Source organism: Canis lupus, chromosome 13 (genome assembly GCF_003254725.2).
Source record: "Canis lupus dingo isolate Sandy chromosome 13, ASM325472v2, whole genome shotgun sequence".
Taxonomy (NCBI): Eukaryota; Metazoa; Chordata; class Mammalia; order Carnivora; family Canidae; genus Canis; species Canis lupus.
In genome coordinates this window covers 2,698,364-2,722,302 of record NC_064255.1, presented here as the reverse complement: position 1 = coordinate 2,722,302, position 23,939 = coordinate 2,698,364, and the positions used below count along the sequence as shown (strand labels likewise).

Below are 23,939 nucleotides of genomic sequence, written 5' to 3'. Positions count from 1 at the left end.
GCCCCACAGCTTGCAATCTAAAATTAGATATACACAGGCAAGCCAGATAAACATAGCACATTTTTTTGAGACCAAAAAGAAATGATGGGAGAGAAAAATGAGAGTAGTGAATCAAAAAGTCAAAGGGAATTGACAAATATTCTATCTTCTGCCTTTCACTCATAGACTTAATTTCCTCTGTCAGAAGCAGTCAGACTGTTAAAAGTCAGTCATGCTGTATAATGTTCTCAGCTTTGGAGGTCCAGAAAGTTCTTTCATCCAGCAGTCATTGTTTGTCCCTGCTTGCCTGACTCTAGGTACTGAAAGTCCACTATCTTCAAGCTCAGCCCTGGAAATGAGTGCCCAGCCAGTATGTTAGGAAATATTCCTTCTAGGAGCCTATGGAGTTGGAAAGTGGCACACTGCAGTGAGACAAGTGATCTGGACTTGAACACAGCTCTACATACTCATGCCATGTGAACTTCAGGTTGAGATCTCCCTATTAAACTTCCCTTCTATGTGTTCTGTCCACAAGCCTGTCTGGCCATCTCTCTGAGTTTGGGATACAATCCCCCCGCCCCCAAAACAAAAAAGCACCTCCAGTGTGCCTGGCTTCATGCTCCCTGATAGGAATACAGACAAATAGGACATAGGCTCTCTTTTGGAGTTTACAACTTATTTTGGAGTTTACAACTTATTTGGGAAGATAGCTCATAAAAAAAAAAAAAAAACTTTTAATGGAACGTGGTAAATGTGGCAGAGGGGTAGTCAGGCTAAAGCCCAAAGGAAGAGCACCCAACCCAGTCTGGGTGGAAGAGCACCCAACCCAGTCTGGTGGTCAGGGAGGAGTGATGATGAGATAAGAGTCTGAGAGCTTGGCAGAACCAGGAGACTTGTAGTCCAGAAGCCAAGAGAGTGTGCTTAAAAAAAGAGGGGGGAGGTAAACAGGGTCAGATTTTGCAGATGTTGAGCAAAATGGACCTGAAGAGAATCCACTGGATTTGTCAAATAGAGGAGGGCTCACTGTCAGGGCAGTTTGAGTAGAGGTGGAGGTTGAGGAATTAAGGAGAGACAAGAAGTGGGAATAGTAAATTTGGCTGTGAAAAGAGCAAATTAGAGGCATAGGTCATTAAGGGAAAGTTTGTTTTTTGATCAGAAAAACAGGTTTCTAATCTGAGAGAAAGGAGCTGGTTGGAAATAAAGAGGTGATCAATGGATCGAGGGAACAGGTTCTTGGTTCCAGTTCCACATCCCATTCCTGGTTCCTCCTGGGATAGGATTTAATACCCTCTCCTGATTCTACTAGTTCCCTCCCTTAAGGGATGGGCTTTGCTTCTAGTCTCCCTAGCTTACTCTCAATTCTACCTCCCTAAAAGAAGACAACGGCATTCACTGGATGTCAAGAACCACAGCTGCACAGAAGTCCTGATTGACCAGCTTCCTTCCCAAAGTATTTATTAATCCACAAAGAATTGATATATTTTTCCAGGGACTAGAATACTTCTGTCAACCATCTAGGGCATCCATTTCCTGTGCCCCGGAGGTTCAACTGTTAATTGGACTTATTAGGAAGTTGCTTGTTCAAAATGGCTTTATAACAAGTCTTTGGAGAGTTATTTAATCCAGACTCTAGTGAAACCGGAGAGTGAGCCCTTTCTAATGAGTGAGGTACTCAAACCTAACCTAGACAAACTCCACTCTTGTTGAACTCTTGCTCTCTGACAAAATTTTTTAGACTCCAAGCAGACCATTTTTCTCATCTTTGTTATTTACAATTACGTTTTCATGAGGTCTACCACACTGTACTCTCATCTTCTACCAGAAATAATGTAAGAGCCTCTGGATAATCTTAGTAATTATGTATGGGTTTGGATAGTTTTAATCCTTGCTGTAGTCTAATGTTCACGTTATTGGAGGTGATCTCCCTTTACCTTCCTTTATTGAGTACACTTCTTCTTTGACCCGTTTTCTCATATTACCTGTTTTGGTCACTTAATAAAAATATTAAAACGAAGTCCTGTTTTCTTCCAAAGTACAATGATGGAATTTCCACCCTTTGTTTTTTACTTTTTAATTTATTTTTAAATATTTTATTTATTTATTCATGAGAGATGCAGAAAGAGAGAGAGAGAGAGAGGCAGAGACACAGGAGGAGGGAGAAGCAGGCTCCATGCCGGGAGCCGGACGTGGGACTCGATCCCGGGTCTCCAGGATCACGCCCTGGGCCGAAGGCAGGCGCTAAACCGCTGAGCCACCCAGGGATCCCCCACCCCTTGTTTTTTAAAGAAAATACAGAATCTAACAGAAAATTGTCACAGCCAGATAAAATGCTGGGATTGCATGTTGACTGCATTAATTTTTATGCTGGCACTTAGGATACCAGAGAGCTCATGATAAGCTTCGTGAGGACAGGGTTTTGTTTCCGTCACTTGTCTTTCCTACTTACACAGTACTCTCCACTTGGCAGGCGTTCAATAAATATATTGACGGATTGACTTTTAACCACAGAGTTCTAACAGAGTGAACGGTGATTTAACACTTCCTAATAGACACGTCTTCCTACTACACAATCCAAAGTTTTGCTCTTTTGCTTAATAAAGCACATGAGGCAGTATGTTTTTTAAAAAATATTATCTTCCTACCAAGATGGGGGCGAAATAGCACTTATGTGGGATTCTGCTGGTTTAAATTCTAATTAAATGACAATAAAGCCCCCAGTCCACACCTGGTAAAGTATCTGGCATGCATTAAAGTTTATTGAATTAAAGAATGAATTGGGCAATCGTTTAGTTTGAGACTGTTCTCTTAACAGTAAGATAAAATTATTACTAAGTGCTCCACCACCCACACCAGATGCTGTAGGGAACAAATGATGCTTATGCAAGGGGTCTAAGAACTGTAAAGTAAAAAACTCTCAAGTGGGAGTTGACTTAATGGCATTCCTGTAGGGACACTGTAATGGAATTATATAACGGTGTTTTTTTGAGGACCATCGATTCATTAAATTCACCATTTCTATTAAAGTCCGCAACGAAATGTATGAGGTTGTTTCACACATTTGTCATAAACTGTTGCTGACCTTGCCTGCTTGCGGGTCTGGGCTGCTATTCCGACTGAGAGACTCATACTCCGAGGAAAAACAGCAGTTTTTCTTGAGTCCTGTTTTCTGCCGCAAAGAAATCTCAAAGTAGAAATAGCAGAACCAAAGATTCCCACCTCGCAGCTTAAGTTCATAGAGATCACGACACTTTAAAAAGGGAGGCGGACAAAGACCCCGAAACCGCTTTCCCAAATTAAAGCCCCTCTGAGCAAAGGACAGCGCGCGGTGGAGGCCGAGGGCCCCGCCCCCGCCGGAGGCCACGGGCCGCCCGGGTCCGGCGCCGGACGGTTGCGGGTCCCCGAGCGGGCGGCCGCGACCCGCGGCCGGTTGGGGGCAGCGAGCGCCGCGGCCGTTGGGGACTCCAGCTCCCGGCAGGCACCGCTTCTGCGGCCGACGCGCGTGGCGGCGCTGCCCGCTGGGACTCGTAGTGCGGTCCCGGTAGGAGAAAGGGGGGCCAGCCCCGGCCTCTTTTCACGCGCGTCTCGGAAACTGGGCCCGGAAGGGGCCACGCCGGCCCCCCTGTGCCCGGCGTCCCTCCGGGGCCGGGGCGAGTCGGAGCAGGGCGGGCCGAGGCGGGGGGAGGCCCGGACAGCCGCGCACGTGCGGGGTGGTTAGCGCCGAGGAACCCGGAAGCCCCGCGCACCGCCCACCGCCGCGGTGACGGGTTAACGCTCCCTCGGGGTGGAGGCGGGGGCGGGGGCGGGGGCGGGGGCGGCAGGAGAGGCCGGCCCACCCGGCTCCCTCCCCCGCGGGCGTGCGCACCGCGGGCCCCGCCCCCGGCCGCGGCGCGTGCGCAGGAGCTCCGCCCCGCCCCACCCCCACACGCACGGCCGCCGCCGCCGCCGCCGCCACCTCTCCCTTCCTCTCTGCTCTTTCCTCCTCCTGTTCTCTCTTCCCTCCTCCCCCTCGCCTCCTTTTCCCCTCCTCCTCCGGCGCTGACGCTCGCGTAGGGCCCTGGCGTCAGACGCGCGGGGGCGGGGCGAGTGCGGCGGGGGGTATAAGTAGAGGGTGCAGGAGGCGGTGCTTCCCCTTCTCCCCGGCGGTTAGTGCTGAGAGTGCGGAGTGTGTGCTCCGGGCTCGGAACACACATTTATTATTAAAAAAATCCAAAAAAAATCTAAAAAAGCCTTTTAAAAAACCCAAAAAAAATTTACAAAAAATCCGCGTCTCCTCCGCCGGAGACTTTTATTTTTTTTTCTTCCTCTTTTGTAAAATAACCCGGTGAAGCAGCCGAGACCGACCCGCCCGCCCGCCCGCGGCCCCGCAGCAGCTCCAAGAAGGAACCAAGAGACCGAGGCCTTCCCGCTGCCCGGACCCGACACCGCCACCCTCGCTTCCCAGCCGGCAGCCAGCAGCCAGCAGCCAGCAGCCAGCAGCCAGCAGCCAGCACTCCGCAGCCGGCGGCAGCCGATCGACCCCGTTCTGCGGCCGTTGAGTAGTTTTCGATTCCGGTTGATTTTTGTCCCTCTGCGCTTGCCCCCGCTCCCCTCCCCCCGGCTCCGGCCCCCGGCCCCAGCACTCGCTCTCCTCCTCTCACGGAAAGGTCGCGGCCTGTGGCCCTGCGGGCAGCCGTGCCGAGATGAACCCCAGCGCCCCCAGCTACCCCATGGCCTCGCTCTACGTGGGGGACCTACACCCCGACGTGACCGAGGCGATGCTCTACGAGAAGTTCAGCCCGGCCGGGCCCATCCTCTCCATCCGGGTCTGCAGGGACATGATCACCCGCCGCTCCTTGGGCTACGCGTATGTGAACTTCCAGCAGCCGGCGGACGGTGAGAGCCGGGCCCGGCGGGCGGGCGGGCGGGCGGGCGGCCATGAGGCGCAGGCGGCGGCGGGCGGGCTAGGCCGGCGGGCCCGGGGGAGGGGGCGGAGGGCATGTCACCCCCCCGAGGGCCGGCGCGGAGAGGCTCGGGCGCCGGGACCCCGGCTCCCGGCGCCCGCGGGGACCCGCGCCGCCGGCAGCCGCACGCCTGGCTACTTCCTCCTTTGCGACCATTTTCTCGGCCTCTGCCGCTCTCAAACTTTAGGGTGATGACGCGCCGGGAGGGTGGGTGAGATTGGCTTCTTCCACCGCGCTCCCGCCAGTAGACGCGGGGCTCTGGGGCGTCGGCAGCCGAGCCCCCTTCTCCGGGCTTCGGCGGAGGCTCGCCCCACCACCCGGGGCTCTCGCCGGCGCCCCAGGACCCAGAGGAAGTGCGTCTCGGTGCTCGAAAAACACCACGTGTTGAACCCTGTAACCTCACAGGCCCGAGGCCTGCTTCTGCTCCTGGCCCAATCGCCTGGGGGAGCCACAGCGCCTTAGAATAAAGTTAATTTGGTGATGTTGCGGTCCTCGGGTTTCTGATTCCATTCTTAAGAACTTGTCAGTAACCCATGGCCCTAGAAATGTGAATTGCCAATGAGACGCGCATTTGAGGTTTTCCCCGAGTTCAGGCATTTCTCACTCTCCTGTGGTAAACAGCAGGGTAGTGGCAGCAGAGGATGTGGAGGATCACCCTTTTGAGATTCACGGTTTCCTTTCCGGCCGTGTAGATCATTTTAATTTTTTACCCAATGGTAATCGGTTCAGAATATTTTCCCTTCTGAAGTAGTTCTGTGCTTTTGAGAGGTTTTTCCTTAAAAAAAAAAAAATGTATTCACCAGTTTTGTTGTAAACTTTGAGTGTAGTGTGGACTGGACCATTGTATTCAATGGCATTCAAGTCGTAAAGGCTTGTTTTTTTAAAGTGGTCCAGAATATCTGTACATCACGGAGAATTGAACAAAATAACAGAGTAAGATTGAAATTTATGGAGAAAAAAATGTGGCTAACCTTCTCTTTTTATTTTGAAGACAAATAGTTCACAAAAACAAAATTTGGCAGATAGATATGTGGCATGATGAGTTGCCAGGGTTTTCTTTTATATTTGGATCAGTTGACTTCCAAAAGTCAGCTTCCCTTGATTTTTATGGCCCAATTTTGCTTCCCGCTTGAATTCATGCTTGAGTACATGTCAAATAGAGAATAAAGGGAGTTTACTTTAAAAATTTTTATTAAGTTCAGTAAAACTGAAGTTACGTAATGATCAGCTTTTCTTTCACTAGGTAAAGTATAATATCAAGATTTTGGGTAGGCAGACATACTATTCAGTGACACAGAGCCAGAAGTTGTAAAGCTGCACTGCAGGTTTCCTGCCCTTTTGCTCTGTAAGCAGTGGCTCCAAATGTCACTCCTTAACAATTTTTCCCAGCTCTGGACAAGATTTACCACTAAATGAAAGCTAAAAGATAAGATAATTTTGGGGCTTGTAATCCCAGTCGAGAGTTGACAGAGAAAACTTGAACAAATCGTAAAGACCATAAAATGTAACTTTTGGAAGTGGCTGTTCATTCCAAGCTTAATGTTAAAACCAAAAAACCCAATTTTTAAAATTTCTTGTGATTTTGAAAAGTTGAACTTCAGGTTACCATGGTTACAGTACACTGTAATGTTTTCTCAGTCTATACCAGTAGACCAGTTCTGTAACTGCTCAAAAAAAGATAGCGTTTTTCCATCTTCCATTTGTTTGGTTTCTATATGTACGGTCTTTCCAAGTAGTTTTTTCAGTGGTTTTCTGTTTTCCTATTTACTGCAACATTCATGGACTTGTAGAATAGCTTCTGAAAGTGACCATTTTCCAATTTAGCAGGAAGAGGTGACTCATTCAAAAGACACTCAAGCAAAGTCAGCTAAAAAACTAGGGGAGCTGAGTAGGTGTGGTCAATTGATAATGAGCTGACAGCTGATTGTCACTATCTTCTAGAAACTGGAGCTTTTATTTATAAAAAGAAGTGGCCGGAAAATTTGTCCTCTCAATAACTTTAGAGTTATACTGACATGAAATTCGTGGAAATTAGTGTTTCAGGGCTTAAAGTGGACTGTTTATTCCCTGTTTTGGACTATTGTTTTTTTACTTAATATATTTTTTGTGGAAAGTCTCAATTTATTTAGTAAGTGCTTCATGATAGAGGGACACATAATTCAATCCTTCATAGACCTTGGAATCATAGGGTAGATTTTGAAATTTTGTAGCACTATTCAGAAATAATTGATTAAATGATCAGTTACTTAGTAAATCAATGACTGAAGATAAAATTGGTTTTATATGTCAAGAAAGCTCTAATGAATGAATTGTGAGTATTATAGATCTGCTATTGCAAAAATTCTGTATTCATTATACAGTTGAGTATGCCCAGCCTCACTTTAGTTTTTGAGGGCCTGATTCATATCTTGATCTGAATGGATATAACCTTTCTTTTTTTATTTTTCTAACATAATAATAGGAAGTTGTGCCAGGAGTCACTGAAATCCCCCTGACCCCATAATCCAGGGACTTCTTGTTTTTTTGTTTTTTTTGTTTTTTTAATGGGCTAATTTTTGTATAGTGCTGTGATAAGCAGTAAGATTGATTCTGACAAGTAATAAGGGGAGTTAAAATGCTTGAAAAATCTAAAAACTATTAAGTCTGGATAATTTATAATTACCTAATATCTTTTATATTTCTCATTAAGTCAATTTTATGTGAAGGGGTATCTTGGTTTTATGTTGAGTAGGAACCAAAAGAGGATTTTAAATTTACGGCAGTTAAAGGAAAAGATTGTTTCAGAAGTACATTGGTGATAGATCATCTCTTAACATGGGGAATTTGGGGTTTTTTGATAATCGTGTTCTTTTCTTGCATTATAGTGTAGTGTGGGGTAAGGTCCAGCAGTCTTAAGTTTAAAGAGGTAGAGGGACTGTGTGCCCAGCCACTTCCCCCATGTTAATTTATATAATTTTTAGTGGCCTGTACATGTTTTGAAGTAATACCCTGAACATGTCTTTCTTGCAGCGGAGCGTGCTTTGGACACCATGAATTTTGATGTTATAAAGGGCAAGCCAGTACGCATCATGTGGTCTCAGCGTGATCCATCACTTCGCAAAAGTGGAGTGGGCAACATATTCATTAAAAATTTGGACAAATCCATTGATAATAAAGCACTGTATGATACATTTTCTGCTTTTGGTAACATCCTTTCATGTAAGGTAAGCAAAAGTGTGACGGGTAAATGCTTAACAGTGTTTTAGCTTCTTGTAGTTTATTCCTTAAGAGAGCAACCATGCTATCTTTATTTCCCAAAAACTCGGGCTAGGAGACTGACAAGTTATCTTTGAACACTGGAAAAAATGCTAAATCAATAGCAAGTAATGAACAATTGGTATCTGATTTTTCCCTAGGTGGTTTGTGATGAAAATGGTTCCAAAGGTTATGGATTTGTACATTTTGAGACACAGGAAGCAGCTGAAAGAGCTATTGAAAAAATGAATGGGATGCTTCTAAATGATCGCAAAGTGTAAGTATATATAGTTAATTGTGTTTCAGATCTGTTTTTAATAGTCCAAATCAATTCATTTTACAAGTTAATATGTTTGTTCTCTTTTTTTTTTTTTTTTTTTTTTTTTTTTTTTTATTTTTTTTTTTTTTGTTTGTTCTCTTAAAGAGATTCAGCTGGAGTGAAAATTAATAAGCCACATCCTGGTAGATGTTCTCATTTTCTCGTTTATTGTAACATACGAAGGATAGTGAATTAATGTAACTGGCCAACATTCAGGTCAAAAAGAAAAAGAAGATAGGTATACTTAGATAAACAAAGTTTTTTCAAAATAAGTTCGTGGTTGAAAAAGTAGGAATCCAGACAGAAACTTGATCATAATTCCTGAGGTAGTCATTGACCCATTTTACATTTTGAGGAAACTGAGGCCAAAATAATTTGCTTGTATTTACATGCTGGTTCAACAGGTGAGCTGGGATACAAACCCAGTGGTCTGAACTCAGAGTCTAAGTTGGATCTTTACTTGGCCATACTACTCCAATTTATTGATGGAGTTTAAAGACATTTTGTTGTTTCAACTTTTCACCTCCTTTCATCCACTTACAGTAGAATTAAATCAGAAATCTTCATAATTCATCTTTCTGAGAGAAACTTGTTTTTAAAAGTTGTAGGCTTTTATATAATGGCAGGGAGACTATATTTGCTGCAAGGTTATAAAATTACAGGTTTTATGAGCCCAAAGAAATAACATTTTAAATTTTGTATCCCTAGTGCCAGTGGATTTCGCTTAATTATCTGGGCAAATTCAGTTGTAAGGTCATCTTATAAATGATCTGAGTTCATGTTGCTATGTAAACTGCTGTGAGGACATACAGATTGGGCTTAGTTGTTCTAACAACTCCACTGCATCACTTTTAAGGTGTGGTTCTTAAAAATCAACTTCGATCAAGTGCTGTGGTCAGTCTGTACCTGAAGGGATCATTATGCACACGGTGTTGCCTATTTGAATTTTGTGTCACTGCATGATTAAGGAAAGGTGTTGGAATGTGTAAAGAGCCCTTATAATCCAAGAAACCAGCAGTTCTTCAATATGAACAATGTTTACAAAGACTAATTGTTAGAAGTGGTACATCCTTATTTTTTTTTTGAAATAGTATATCCTTAAATGAGAGAAATATTTAGCATCATGGGTATTAGGAGATGAAAATATCTTATAGTTTACCTGTCAACATGCTTGGGAGCGAGGGAAGAATGTCCGTTATTGGTGGAGCTCTAGGTTAAATAAAGACAGTTTATTGCTGTTTTGAGTAAAACATGATGTAACCCTTTAGGAAAACAGCTTGACATATATATATATATATATAATCTTAAGGTCACTTAAATGCATTTGAACTACCGTTTCTGCAGCTCCATCCAAAGAACATATAACAGAAGGGCTTGTTAATGAATTCCAGCATTATTAACAAAAGCAGAAAGTTGTGATATCCACAATGGAATATTATGTTCATCTTGAGAACATTTGTAAAACTGAGAGCATGGAGAAGCACTGCAGTTTGGGTGGGGTGGGGAAGGTTAAAGAATAAAAAAATCTCCAGTAAAACAAAAAGACCTAAGGAAAATCAGTCATGATTGGGATGGTATTGTGAAATAATGGTTTTTTTTATTTTGGTGTCTATTATATTTTCAAATGACACGTATTCCTTTTATATTAGGGAAAAACTAAAATTTTAAAACATTTAGTTGATAATACTGCAAAGAAAATTTGCCAAGCTGTTATGTGTTGGAGTACAGAATTCAGAAGTTTAAATTCATATTTTAGCAGATTACAATGTGCAAGGGCCACTTTGAAATAGAAATGATGAAAGCTTTTATGTCTTTCCCTTGGCGTGGTTCGAGTGTTAACTCCCACTCATTTGCATTGATAGGCATGATCTCTTTAACCCTGGGTTAGCTAGAAAGAAGGGGGGGAATGTGTGTTAAGAAAAATGCTTCCTTTTTTCTTGTAGTTAGGAGGTTTGTTCGTATTTTATGCTTCCATTTTTTTCACGTAAGGCACTTGTTTTATAGTGTGCTCTTAATTCAAGATTCTGAAATTATCAGTAACAATTGCAAAATCAACCATCAGGCTTAATTAATCTGACTTAATAAAATAGAACCTAATTTTATAGTCCTTACATATTTTATTAGATTTGTTGGACGATTTAAGTCTCGTAAAGAACGAGAAGCAGAACTCGGAGCTAGGGCAAAAGAGTTCACCAATGTTTACATCAAGAATTTTGGAGAAGATATGGATGATGAGCGCCTTAAGGATCTCTTTGGCAAGTTTGGTAATGTGTCTGAATTAAATTTTTACACTCAAAGTTCTGAGTAATTGCTCAACATTAGTTTTGGCTAATACTTTATACTAAAGTGAATGAAATGAAACTTAACATGATACTTAGAAATAACTGTCATTTATCTGGATTAAACTGATAATCCATTATACTACTAGGTAGTATATAAAGGTTTAATAGTGTTGTCTAAGCACAGTGAGGTGTGACTGCCTAATTGGAACATATTTTAAAAGGTTATGCTACAATAAGAAATTGTGCTGGATTTATGCACTTACAGATCCCAACTCATCAGAGGCATGCACAATGACACAGCCAACCTAGGTTGGAATGTAGTCTTTAGTTATGGGACAGGAAAGCAGGGCAGCTTTAGGATATTTGGCCAGTCTTAAGAGCCTCATGTTTGAGCAATTTGAAATCATGACATTCAAAGACAAAGCCAGAGATCCTGATTTTTCCCGTGATACCTCCTTGGGATGGCCTTCTGAGTCCATGGGATCTTAATTTGTTCCTTGGATTTCAAATTAACTTAATTAAATTTTAAATCTGAAGTGTAACCAGCCTCACTTTAGATAGCTATAACTGGTCAGAAGATGAACTTTAAATTGAACGCTTTTGCAGGTGATTTGCTTGTTCCTTGTCATTTGTTGAACTTATTAAATAGGTGGCGCTTTTGTTTTTGAGCACCTCAAATGATACAGAAATAGGAAATTAACACTTTTTTATTGCTGATTTAGCATGCGACATGGAACTCTGCTCCTTTGAGCAAAAAAACCTGTCTTTTGCACAAAGATAAATTGTGTCTCGCATCTTCCTCCCAAATTCTCTTTAGTGACTGGTTTTGTATATTTCCTCTGTCTTTTAATTAGAAGCTATTTCTAAAGTTGGATATTGATAACCAATTATCCCAAATGAATAATGCTATGTGAAGTGACCACCAATATGTAAATTTGTCAAGTATTTTCTTGGCTTTTTCTCCTAGAGATTGGAAGTACAGCATTAGGACCAGAGGTACACTGAAAAGAAACAGTTTACCTGTGCCCATACATCTTTCATATTTTTTGTAATCAAATGTGATTTTTAATATTTTCTGGCCCCGCCTACCTCAGATAACACCCACCTCAGTCAAGTGTCTTTTTCATTTGGGAGGACTGGGGCCATGTGTCTTCAAATATGTGCTGCCTCCTCCAAGTGACACTGTCTTTCCAAGGGTCAAACCCCATATTCCCTCCACTCTAAATTGGAAGTCAAGTGGACCAAGGGTTAAGAGAATCTTATTTCTTAATTCTCTTATCAAGAAATAAAATTGTTGGCTAAAAAAAGTAAATCTCTTTTAAACAAAGAATAAAATTTCATCTTTAACAATTGTCTAAAACATGCCTCCTTAAATGGAAGGAGTGTTTAAGGAAATAAAGTATTTAGCTTCTTAGTAGAAATATAAGGTCTTTGAAGAGACTTTTAATTTTTATTTTTTTCATGGCATTGTTCTTGTGTGTTGAAATTTGAAATGTATAAACTAAATGTTGTGTGGAATACCTTTGAATCATTTAAAAAAATTTTTTTAGGACCTGCCTTAAGTGTGAAAGTAATGACTGATGAAAGTGGAAAATCCAAAGGTTTTGGATTTGTAAGCTTCGAAAGGCATGAAGATGCACAGAAAGTAAGACTCAAATATACTAACTACAGACAGTATGGATTTCCTGTGTTTATAATGAGAAGGGAGATGATAGAAGGTTTCTTTGCTCTCATACTGAAATGTACATGTATTACATTGGCTATCTTACATATATTGTTTTGAATTACTTGCATTTTATGTATTAGTTTTGAGGGTATAAATTGGGAACCTGTATTTTCCCAAAACATCGAAGCTAAGTTTTTCTGATGGGTCCATCTTTAGCATTCATAACCTAACAAATTTTCTTGTTAGAGAAAGGAACTTCTCTGTTGCAAGTTAGTAATTAAAATTTCTGTGATTTCTATAAGGCTGTGGATGAGATGAATGGAAAGGAGCTCAATGGAAAACAAATTTACGTTGGTCGAGCTCAGAAAAAAGTGGAACGGCAGACGGAACTTAAGCGCAAATTTGAACAGATGAAGCAAGATAGGATCACCAGATACCAGGTTCATTTTTAATTGACAAGCAAAATAAGACAGGGATGAGGAAACCTATTTTGCGTTCATTTCAGTTACTGCCAGGTAACTGGAGGGTTTGTGAGGGGGAAAGGAGAAGAAACATGGGATAAAATACTAGGAAGCGTCTTTAAGTACCACTGTAGTTTTCTTTCTCCTTTTTCTACAGTTTTCTTCTCTTTTTTTAGGGTGTTAACCTTTATGTGAAAAATCTTGATGATGGTATTGATGACGAACGTCTCCGGAAAGAGTTTTCTCCTTTTGGTACAATCACTAGTGCAAAGGTAACGTGATATTTTAAGATTGGGGAAAATCCATGCACATGGATATTCCTGTATAAATTTCACAGTAATGTGTGGAGTGTTTTTCTTATCTTGTAAATGAATAGTCACACAGGTTTTTTTTTTTTTTTTTTTTTTTCCTTCTTACAAAAAAGTCCATTTTTTTTTTTCCCGGAAATCCAGTTAGTTTTTGCTTCATTGTTTGACAAACCTTTAAATTTGAAGTAGATGCTGTAGCCTTATTGATTTGTTTTTTTTTGCAGGTTGAGTTCTGAATTCTTCCTGAGGGGAAGGCTGCATTTGTTGACCATAGTTAGTGATTGATCCTCACATAACATGCATTGTTCTACTTTACTTAATTATTTTCCTGATTAAAGGTGGCAGTTTATTAGGGAACTATAATTGCTTTTAGGCAAATTTGTATTCACTTATGCAGTTCATTCTGGGGAGTCAAACTCTAAACCCTATATCAGTAGAGATAGATTTTTTTTTCTTTCACTTGAAATCAGGAATGAAGAATTATGGTATTATGATTCTAGCCTGAATTCTGGGATTTTGATATAAGAACCTCTGCTCTAGATGTTTTTTTCTGATGTCCATAGTCCAAGAATTCATCTGTATATAAAGTTTTTAAAGTTCTTTGTGGATCATAATATTCTTTGGTGGCAAGGATGTGAAAATTTGGCAAGTGTATTCTGGAGGAGAAGGTCATGTGTTAATGCTAGCTGGAAAAAAATACTTTTCAAAGCAGAAAGGTAAAGAATGAAAGGTGATTTTCCCTCTCTGTCCCCCATTTGGGTGGATAATTTTCTGTTTGTCCAAACACTTAATGTATATGTATAAAAAATTTTTAGAAGGGACGCCTGGGTGGCTCAGCGGTTTGAGCATCTGTCTTCTGCTTGGGGCGTGATTCCGGGGTCCTAGGATCGAGTCCCACATTGGGCTCTGTGTGGGGTGCCTGCATCTCCCTCTGTTTCTGCCTCTCTGTGTCTCATGAGTACATAAGGTCTTTAAAATTTAAAAAAAAATTTTTTTTTAGAAGATCAGGATCATACTATACAGAATCTGTGACTTGTGGTTTTATTTTACTTAACATAAGGTCTAGATACATATTTGTATATTCATTCATTTCAGGCTTGGTGGTTTTTCTTTTTTTTTTTTTGCCGAAGGTTGAATATTCATTGTAATAGGTAGGCGTATCATAACTTTATACCTATACTGGTAAACATCTGTCTTTCCATTTTTAGATCCACCATTCTAATAAACATTCTTATATATCTGCAAAAAATGCCAGGATTTCCAAAGTTCTAGAGTTAAAATTGCTGGTTAGTGGGTATATTTAAAATTGATAGTCCCAAATTGTCCCAAGTTCCTAGACAAGTTCCTGCCGTCAAGCTAGACAAGTTCCTGCAGTCTTGCCAATTTAGTGGAGAGTAGTATACATCTTTTCCAGTGGTGGACATGTCTTATGCTGACTAGTTGTGCCAATTTGCATATTTTTATATTGGATTGGTTGTCTTTTTATTGATTAGAATTTTGTTTTACATTGTAAATATTCTCTCCAGTCTTTAACTTAGGACTTGGGTTTTTTTTTTGTTTTTTTTTTTGTCATCTTTCCCCATATTTTTGTACCCTATGTTCAGATTGAGAATCTGTTTGGCAATTGGATTTTTCAGTGTGATGTGAATAAGAGACTTAATTTTTCTCAATTGTCTCAATGTACCATGTACTTCATGTAAAGTCCATTTTTTCTTATTTTAAAATGTTAACTTTAGCGCATTAAATGTTTTAGGTCTTGTTCTAGGTATAGTTGACATATTCAGGTGTACAACATAACCATTTGATGTTTGTGTTGCGTATGCTGTGTATTGCTAATCTAGTTAATACCTACCACTATACACAGTTAAAAAAATTTTTTTCTTGTCATGAAAACTTTTAAGATCTACTCTCAGGAACTTTCACATTTGTACTACAGTAGTGTAGTCGCCTTACTGTACATTAGTCTCATCCCTAAGACTTAATTTACAGCTAAGACTGTGCTTTTTTTTTTTTTTTTTTTTTTTTTTTTAAGACTGTGCTTTTTAAAACCTCTTCATTCTTTCCCCTATCCATTCCCAGCAACCATGAGCTCAGTTTTGTTTTGTTGTTTGGTTGGATTTTTTTTTTTTTTTTTTTTTTAAGATTTATTCATTCAGAGAGAGCGAAGAGAGAGGCAGAGACACAGGCAGAGGGAGAAAGCAGGCTGCAGGCAGCGCTAAACCGCTGCGCCACCGGGGCTGCCCTGTTTGGTTGGTTTTTGGTGTTTTGTTTTGGTGCCACATGTAAGTGAGATCCTTAGGATGGTCCTGTTCCTGTGCCACCACATACTGTTGAATGTCATTGTAGATTGTACATTGCAGGGCTAGTGAAGAGTTCTTTGCATTTCCTCTTGGCTCCTTTAAAAGATCTCAGTGTTTGGAAGATTCTTCCTGGCAAATATTTATGGCCCTTCTGGTCTTGAATGTGAAATTTTTATTTTAAAATGTGGATATTCTAAGATTCAGCTGCTCCTATCTCCCCCACGCCCTGCAAAAAAAAGAATAGTAAAGCATCTTGTCAACTTGAATTGCTAAGTCAAATTTTAATGGTACTAAAGAGTCAAATTTTGTAGGCCTTGGATGTATCATTCAGATATTTAAACCTTCATATTCTATCTGTTGACAGTCTGAAATCTTAGCACATTTGCTGTCTTAACCTCCACCTCTTTTCTTGGTTCAGATATTGCATGTATGTAATACTTAGGTATTAAGGAAAAATCGTAGGAAAGATGAAAGCATTAACAGTGTTTACTTGAGTCAGTAGCTATAATTGTAATAGTAATGCTTTCCTCTCAGCCTCATTCTAAGTGAACTTTTTTTTTTAATAGGTTATGATGGAGGGTGGTCGCAGCAAAGGCTTTGGTTTTGTATGTTTCTCCTCCCCGGAAGAAGCCACAAAAGCAGTTACAGAAATGAATGGTAGAATTGTGGCCACCAAACCATTGTATGTAGCTTTAGCTCAGCGCAAAGAAGAGCGCCAGGCTCACCTCACTAACCAGTATATGCAGAGAATGGCAAGTGTAAGAGCTGTGCCCAATCCTGTAATCAACCCCTACCAGCCAGCACCTCCTTCAGGTTACTTCATGGCAGCTATCCCACAGGTATGTTTCAGAAGAGAAATAAAAACCTTATGCAGGTTTTCATATTTGGTCGTTTTTAGTGTTTGCGCCCTAAATAAAGGCCTAAGATTGAAACATGAATTGTGATTAAGTTTGAAAAAAAATGATAAGAATGTAAAGACCCGTGGAATGTTTTGAGAGTTATATAGCTAGCTGCATTATTTGTTTTTCTTACCTGATGTTTGCTTGCTTTCTACAGACTCAGAACCGTGCTGCATACTATCCTCCTAGCCAAATTGCTCAACTAAGACCAAGTCCTCGCTGGACTGCTCAGGGTGCCAGACCTCATCGTAAGCCTTTTGTTTTTAATTAAGGTTATGAATTATTTGTACTAAAAATCTATGTGAGACAAATTAGCTGTTATATTTCAACAATATATTTTCTAGTGTGTGTGTGTGTAATATAGGGATATGGGTGTTCGTTTTGGGGATTTTTTTTTTTTTTAGAATCCTATAATGCAGTCTCGAGACCAATAATTTCCATGCTGGCTTAATTTTTCCTTTATGACAAGTTTGGGAATGGATCCAACTCTTAACTTCATATTTAGTTAGGCAGTAAATTCTAAAAATCTGGTTCCGTGTGTAAGGATCAGAGCCCTGGTATTTTTAGCCTTGCCCTGTGGCCCAGTGCTATATTGCAGGAGCACTTGGAGCCAGGTTTGTGTAGCATGTTCAGATACTAACAAGTACTTGTCTTAATGAATGGTTTAATGTATTCATTCTCTGATCTGGGAAGTCTGGGGAAATGACAGGTGAGAAACTAAGCTTTAAAACACGGTACTAAGAAAAAAATAAAAACAAAAAAACCACGGTACTTCTATTTAGTCACTTTCATCCTTTTGTTCAAACCTCAGCTCAACAGCATTGAACACTTCCAGTGAGTTTTTTTCCAGTTAATGTGTGTTCATATCTTTAAATATAGCATTCCAAAATATGCCCGGTGCTATCCGCCCAGCCGCTCCTAGACCACCATTTAGTACTATGAGACCAGCTTCTTCACAGGTTCCACGAGTCATGTCAACACAGCGTGTTGGTAGGTCTTCATGCTTTCTGTAAAATTTGACTTCCAATTTGAAAGAGCAAGGTAAACAGTACAAACCACGTATTTATTTTGTAGCTAACACATCAACACAGACAATGGGTCCACGTCCCGCAGCTGCTGCTGCCGCAGCCACTCCTGCCGTTCGCACCGTTCCACAGTATAAGTACGCTGCAGGAGTTCGCAATCCTCAACAGCATCTTAATGCTCAGCCACAAGTCACCATGCAGCAGGTAGGACTTTGATTCCTTTAGAATGATGTGTGAGGCCTTGGTTGCAGTTAAAGACACTAAAGACAACTAGGTTATGAGAACTTAGCTGTCTTATCTAGAACATTTTATTTGATGTCCCAATAATAGTCTATAAAAATGTCTTATGGGGATTAGGCAGGCATTCAGCATTCCTTTTTTTTTTTCTTCTTAAATTTATTTGACAAGACAGGGAGTGGGAGAAGCACACTCTTGACAGAGCAAGGGAACCCAGTACAGGGGCTCAATCTCCAACCCTGGGGTTGTGACCTGAGCCAAAGGCAGATGCTTAACTGACTACCCCAACACCTCAGCATTCCTTATCCTGAATTATTTGTGCTTTTTGAGAGCTTTGCTAAGCATAATTGTAAGGAAGAAAGAGTGATAGATAGTTGTGAGATTTAGCCCATCCTGGGTTTTTTTTTAACCTAAGACCAAAATTGTCATGAACATAATAGAAATAAAGCACTAAATACTCCAGGTAGAAAAGAAAATGAAATATTCTTTATGGTTATAATACTCAAGCGTATAGGTGTTGTATCTTGGGCTGTATTTCTGATGGACTCAGCTTCCCCTATTCATGTTTAGAGTGCAATCTTCATCATTTAGTGATTTTTCTAGTGAGTAGATTTCAATACTTCTGTACTTCAACTTTTATTTGAGTGGGGAGGGGCAGAGGGAAAGAGCGAATCCCAAATAGACTCCATCTTGAGCATGGAAGCTGGTGCTGGGCTCAGTGTCACGGCCCTGAGAGCGTGTCCTGAGCCAAAATCAGAGTTGGATGCCTAACCTGAGCCACCCAGGCACCCCTGCTTCTGTATTTTAAACTTAGGAAAATTCCTTTTTTTTTGTTTGTTTGTTTGTTTGTTTTTATAGCCTGCTGTTCATGTACAAGGTCAGGAGCCTTTGACTGCTTCCATGTTGGCATCTGCCCCACCTCAAGAGCAAAAGCAAATGTTGGGTAAGTACCTTTATTCCACCTAGTCAGAGACTGACTAGAATACAGGGAAATGCTTAGACCTGCTTTGCACCTAAAAATGATAGGTTGCAGGATCGGTCTGAATTGGCAGGTCTGCTAAACTTTTTAATAGCATTAATGAAATACTTTGCTTCTGGTGAATAGAATAATAGGGCATTATGCACCACAGATCCTACTACAGTTTTGGAGAAGGGAGTTTGAAGTATATGAAAAAGGAACTGCACACAGAATTAAGATCTACCACAAGGCAATGAACTTCATCTGTTTTATAACTATCAAGATGGTGGGTTTTGGGTTAGCTAGCGTCTGTTTGCTGTATACAAAAGTCAGGTTCTTAAACCCAGTATTAATTATGGTGGAGTCCTTTAAAATTCTTCAAATTGAAGGAATTTTTTTCTTCCCCTAGGTGAACGGCTCTTTCCTCTAATTCAAGCCATGCACCCTACTCTTGCTGGTAAAATCACTGGCATGTTGTTGGAGATTGATAATTCAGAACTTCTTCATATGCTTGAGTCTCCAGAGTCTCTCCGTTCTAAAGTAATTTAAATTTGTCATTTATCTAACAGCTTCTTATACTATGTATTTTGGGGCTTTTTGAGAAACTGGAATATTAATAAGTGCTTTATATAAATTGTGCAGTTCTAAGTTTTAGAAGTCTTAATTATAAATTCTAACATCTACCACCTATGATGCCATTATTTCCGTTTTATAATATACATGGGGAAACAAGCAGTAGAGGTTAGAAATTTGCCTGTATTCACAGTCAGGGGCAGAGCTTGGTTTCACATCCAGTCAGTTTAACTGTAGTAGTATCCATACCCTCTAAGCTGTGCTGCTCCTTTAGGGAAGAAAGATGTTTGCCATTATTTCTCAACTTTGGGTGGGGGGAGGGCGGGTTGGTGAGGAGAGAGTAAAGAAGTAAGCGCAAGAGGGTTCATAATTCTAGAATAGTGGTGGAATGGAACCCAAAAGGATATGGATACAGTTGAAATTTTTTGGAAGCAGTTCTTTCCACTTGGGTCAGAGGAGAGGAGGTTTCTTTGAACACTTAACATGTCATGAATTTGAAATTCTTCTAGTTACTCCTTTTAAGAGTCTGTTTGTTTCTTTTTTTAGGTTGATGAAGCTGTAGCTGTACTACAAGCCCACCAAGCTAAAGAGGCTGCCCAGAAAGCAGTTAACAGTGCCACTGGTGTTCCAACTGTTTAAAGTGAGCATTCTTCCCTGGGTTTTAAGCTTGTTTTTATCAATTTGAGTGTATTTTGGAACATTGAAGAAATTAATCTTACCATTAATCCAAATGTATTGCTAATTATTCAAAGAGAAGTAGAAACAAACAAAGGAAAGTTTACCTGTTAGCCTGGTATTGACTTGAATTTTTAAATCCAAGCACCTTCATTTATATACTGATTTGTGTTAAATGGGCTTGGCTTTTTGTGTACTTACTTTCAGAGGACTTTGATAGCTTAAACCTTTCATTGGGTTGCAGCACTGACAGTTGCCCAGAGTCTGTACTCTTCTTGCCCTGCATTACTTTCAAGAAATGGGGTACCGTAGGGCCGTGGGGCCCAAACTAGAGATTGGCAAGGCTTTTTCTCTAAAGGACCAGATAGATATGAAATATTTTAGGATTTGTGGGCCATGTTGTTTGTGTAATTACTACAGTTTCAGTGTGAAAGAGCTCATAGGCATATTATGTAAACTAATAGGGGTGTCTGTGTGCCAGTAAAACTTGATAGCAATAGGCTGCAGACTGAATTTGGCCATGGGCTTTAAATTTGCTTCTGACCAGTGCTAGTATTGATCATCTTATTTTGTTGTTAGGTACTTGCCAGTTGAATGCTCTGCACCTTGATACATTTTTATATTGTAATGATTGCCAGCGTTGCAATAACTAGTAGCTCTATGTAATTACTTTTAGCAGTTAGAATCATTAAACTCTAGCCTCTTAGCAAGTTTGATGATTACGTTTTTTTCTCCCCACATTCACAGATTGATCAGGGACCACGAAAAGAAACTCGTGCTTCACCGAAGAAAAATATCTAAACATCGAAAAACTTAAACATTATGGAAAAAAAACATTGCAAAATATAAAATAAATAAAAAAAGGAAAGGAAACTTTGAACCTTATGTACCGAGCAAATGCCAGGTCTAGCAAACAATGCTAGTCCTAGATTACTTACTGATTTAAAAACAACAAAAAAACTACAAAAAAATAGTAAAATATAAAAACAAATATGTTTTATAGACCCTGGGAAAAAGAATTTTCAGCAAAGTACAAAAATTTAAAGCATTCCTTTCTTTAATTTTGTAATTCTTTACTGTGGAATAGCTCAGAATGTCACTTCTGTTTTAAATAACAGAATTGATAACTGAGCAAGGAAACGTAATTTGGATTATAAAATTCTTGCTTTAATAAAAATTCCTTAAACAGTGCACAGTGATGTTATTTTATTTCTCTTTGCAATTGGTTTTGTACAAATAGGGGATAAGCTGGAATTGGCAAAAGAACCTCTTTCATGAGAAAAGTGCTGTTAAGTTCAAGGGTGTCATAGTTTTATGGAAAAGAGGCACAAGAATTTATCCATTGTGTTTGATGAATTTAGATTTCCATGTGAATTCTTTTTTTTTTTTTCCATGTGAATTCTTTTAACATTCTTTGAGATGAATGCCAGTTTGCCTATAGTAAGGTTTCCAAGCTGGAAGGTAATTAGCTTAAGTCCTCATTTTTATGGTGTGAAACCATAACAGCAGTGACTCCTAAAGTTGGGATTAGTTTAAGCTGCCTTTTTTTTTTTTTTTTTTTTTTTTTTTAAAGATTTGAGTGTGCAAAGGAGTGAGCATATGAGCAGGGAGAGGGGCAGAGGGAGCCTGCCTCAGGGCTTGATCCCAGGACTCTGGGATCATGACCTGAGTCGAAGACAGTCCCTTAACCAACTGAGCCACCCAGGCGCCCCCTAAGCCTTATTCTTGAAAGAAATCTTTTTTTTTTTTTTTTTTAAAGATTTTATTTATTTTTTCATGATACTCACACAGAGAGAGACAGAGAGGCAGAGACACAGGCAGAGGGAGAAGCAGGCTCCATGCAGGGAGCCCGACGTGGGACTCGATCCCAGGTCTCCAGGATCGCGCCCCGGGCCAAAGGCAGGCGCCAAACCGCTGCACCACCCAGGGATCCCGAAAGAAATCTTTTAATTTGATAAGAGATGAAGTCCCAATCCTCAATACCTCATCACCTAAAGTAGTTGTGAAAAATCAGTATTTGGGGGTTCTATCAAGAATAGATTTAGAAGATGGGGGGCCAGGGCCCAGTCATGTACATAAAAAATATCCTTAGCAGTTTGAATACGCTTTTGAGAACGGAATAGAAATTAAAACTAGACCATTCTTCACATTGCCAAAGATAGCTTCTTGAGTTACACATCTGATTATCTAAGATCATGCTAAAATTATTTCAGCACCAGCTCTTTAGGAGCAAATAAATGAATCCAAATAAAACCATGGCTAGGACAGTGTCCCCCTTCTCTTCCTGATGAAGCTTTGAGTGCTTTTCACCTCAGTTTTTCTTGACCTTCAAGATGCACACGTTAACCCCCACATAACTCCCATGGCTTGAATACATATACCCAACAGGTATTATATTTTGTAATTTATAATTATTTGACCATAGTAGCTTTATATATATTTTGTCTGACCACAGAGGCTGACAGTACACGTAGATGAATAGTATATACCATTTTTGTTAAACTTGAATACAAAATGGTTTAAGCTTTGAGATGTTAGAGATGTTTGAGACACCTTAGAACTTGTATCTATAAAATTCCAAAATCTAAAGTAATAGGATTTGCAGTTTTCTGTATACACTGCATAGTTGGGATTTCTTGTGTGAAGATTTATTACCCCCATCTGTTCTTGAAAGGTCTTTATTAGATGTAGCAAACTTTCATGACTGTTTAGAGGAACCAACAGAAGTGTAAAGTAGACCTTGTGATCTGCTTGTAGGAATTAGGGGGAAAAAATACATAGTTGGTCAGTATCTGATTATCTATTTGTAAATTCATCTACTTACAAAAGTTACTTCTAACCCAAAAATCTATTCATGTACTTTGACCGTCATTTTGCCAACATGGCACTTAAAATTTGAGTTCTCTGAAATTCCCAGTTGAAGTTGAATAAGCCTGCTAACCATTTTTTCAACTTTCATACCACAAACAGGTATCCTTTTTGAAGTCTGTCTTATGCCATATTCTTGACATTTTTGTGCTTGTGGGTGACGAAGCATAGTGCTTAGGTGCTCGTAGTCTGGTATCCCTAAATTCAGGAAGGTAGATAAGCTTCATTTAGGCCTAAGCTACAGAGCTATTGACTCTGAGTTCAAGGTTAACAATGTATGTTTAAACAGGAACAAATAAAGCAAGGATATATTGATGAAAATGTAGCTGACTTATAGGTACCTATTTCTCCTAGGAACAATGATTCAATATGTTAATACATTGTTAGCAAGACTTTTCATAGAACATAACACTCACAATTAATGAAGGCTAGTTGTAGCTCATAAAGGTATATATAGCTCATAATCTACAATAGAATATTTTAGAGCACCTACTTTCATGTGGGATTTGAAGTGAAGAAGAATAAGATGGTTAACATGCTGTACATCTTTCTAAAGCCTCTTGTGGCTGCTTTGGAAGTTTTCTGACAAATTGATAGGCGATTTTCTTCTGTGGATACTAGATGTATAATCTAGGCTAACTGAAAATTTCTTAGCCTAGAATCTAACTTCATTTCAACACGCACAGGAAGACTTGCATGGGTAAAATAAGCTAAAGTATCTTGTTTTACAGTGTGCCATCTTTGATTATACTTCTTACCTTCCCTTCAAACTAATGGATCCTAAGTGAGTGACATCATGGAGAGTACTTTAAAATTTTCTTAATCTTTTGAGGTAAAACCATGGTGCCAGATTACAGTGAGTAAATGACTGGGAGGAAGACCTGGATACTTGAGTTTAAGGAGTACATTCTCCCAATAGAACAGTTCTAGGAATAAAATGAATCAGAAATTTGGTTGAAGTTTGAAGCAAAATGGGTGGAGTTGGGTCAGTACACTAGCAGATATCATTAAGCTGTAATGGTCTAGTGCACACCAATCTCCTAGGAGACCAGATGGTCATGAGGACATCTGAGTCTCCTGGTCAGGACAGCCACATCTTTGGATGCCAAAGCTACACTGAATTTCTGTTGCCCTCTGTATAGGCTTCATAACTGACTCTTCTGTAAATCTTAATCTTCAGTTAGACAATCCAGTTGGTCAGATTTAAGGATTCTT

At 40.0% G+C, this 23,939-nt stretch overlaps 1 protein-coding gene and 1 long non-coding RNA gene across 6 annotated transcripts in view; one reads left to right on the top strand and one right to left on the bottom strand.

Annotated features, from left to right (window-relative positions):
• LOC112662414 (uncharacterized) overlaps positions 1–3,406 on the bottom strand; it is a 106,604-nt gene extending 103,198 nt beyond the window's left edge. For all 4 annotated transcript variants that reach the window (XR_007401840.1, XR_003138507.3, XR_007401841.1 and 1 more), the window contains exon 1: positions 3,059–3,406. This is a non-coding gene — a long non-coding RNA (uncharacterized LOC112662414). The remainder of the gene's footprint in view (positions 1–3,058) is intronic.
• A 536-nt stretch (positions 3,407–3,942) lies between these two features.
• PABPC1 (poly(A) binding protein cytoplasmic 1) lies at positions 3,943–21,047 on the top strand. Of its 2 annotated transcripts, XM_035717672.2 has the most exons (16): positions 3,948–4,509; positions 4,623–4,851; positions 7,929–8,122; positions 8,315–8,430; positions 10,597–10,736; positions 12,305–12,399; positions 12,723–12,860; positions 13,058–13,153; positions 16,056–16,328; positions 16,546–16,636; positions 17,268–17,378; positions 17,463–17,617; positions 18,509–18,593; positions 19,018–19,148; positions 19,728–19,821; positions 20,604–21,047. In XM_035717672.2, exons 2-15 carry the CDS (start codon positions 4,659–4,661, stop codon positions 19,818–19,820), a joined length of 1,911 nt encoding a protein of 636 aa, XP_035573565.1. In that variant the 5' UTR covers positions 3,948–4,509; positions 4,623–4,658; the 3' UTR covers position 19,821; positions 20,604–21,047. The 2 variants fall into 2 exon arrangements, with proteins under 2 accessions (XP_025306121.1, XP_035573565.1); XM_025450336.3 differs by having other exon boundaries at positions 3,943–4,851; positions 10,597–10,727.
• The last annotated feature ends 2,892 nt before the right edge of the window (positions 21,048–23,939 follow it).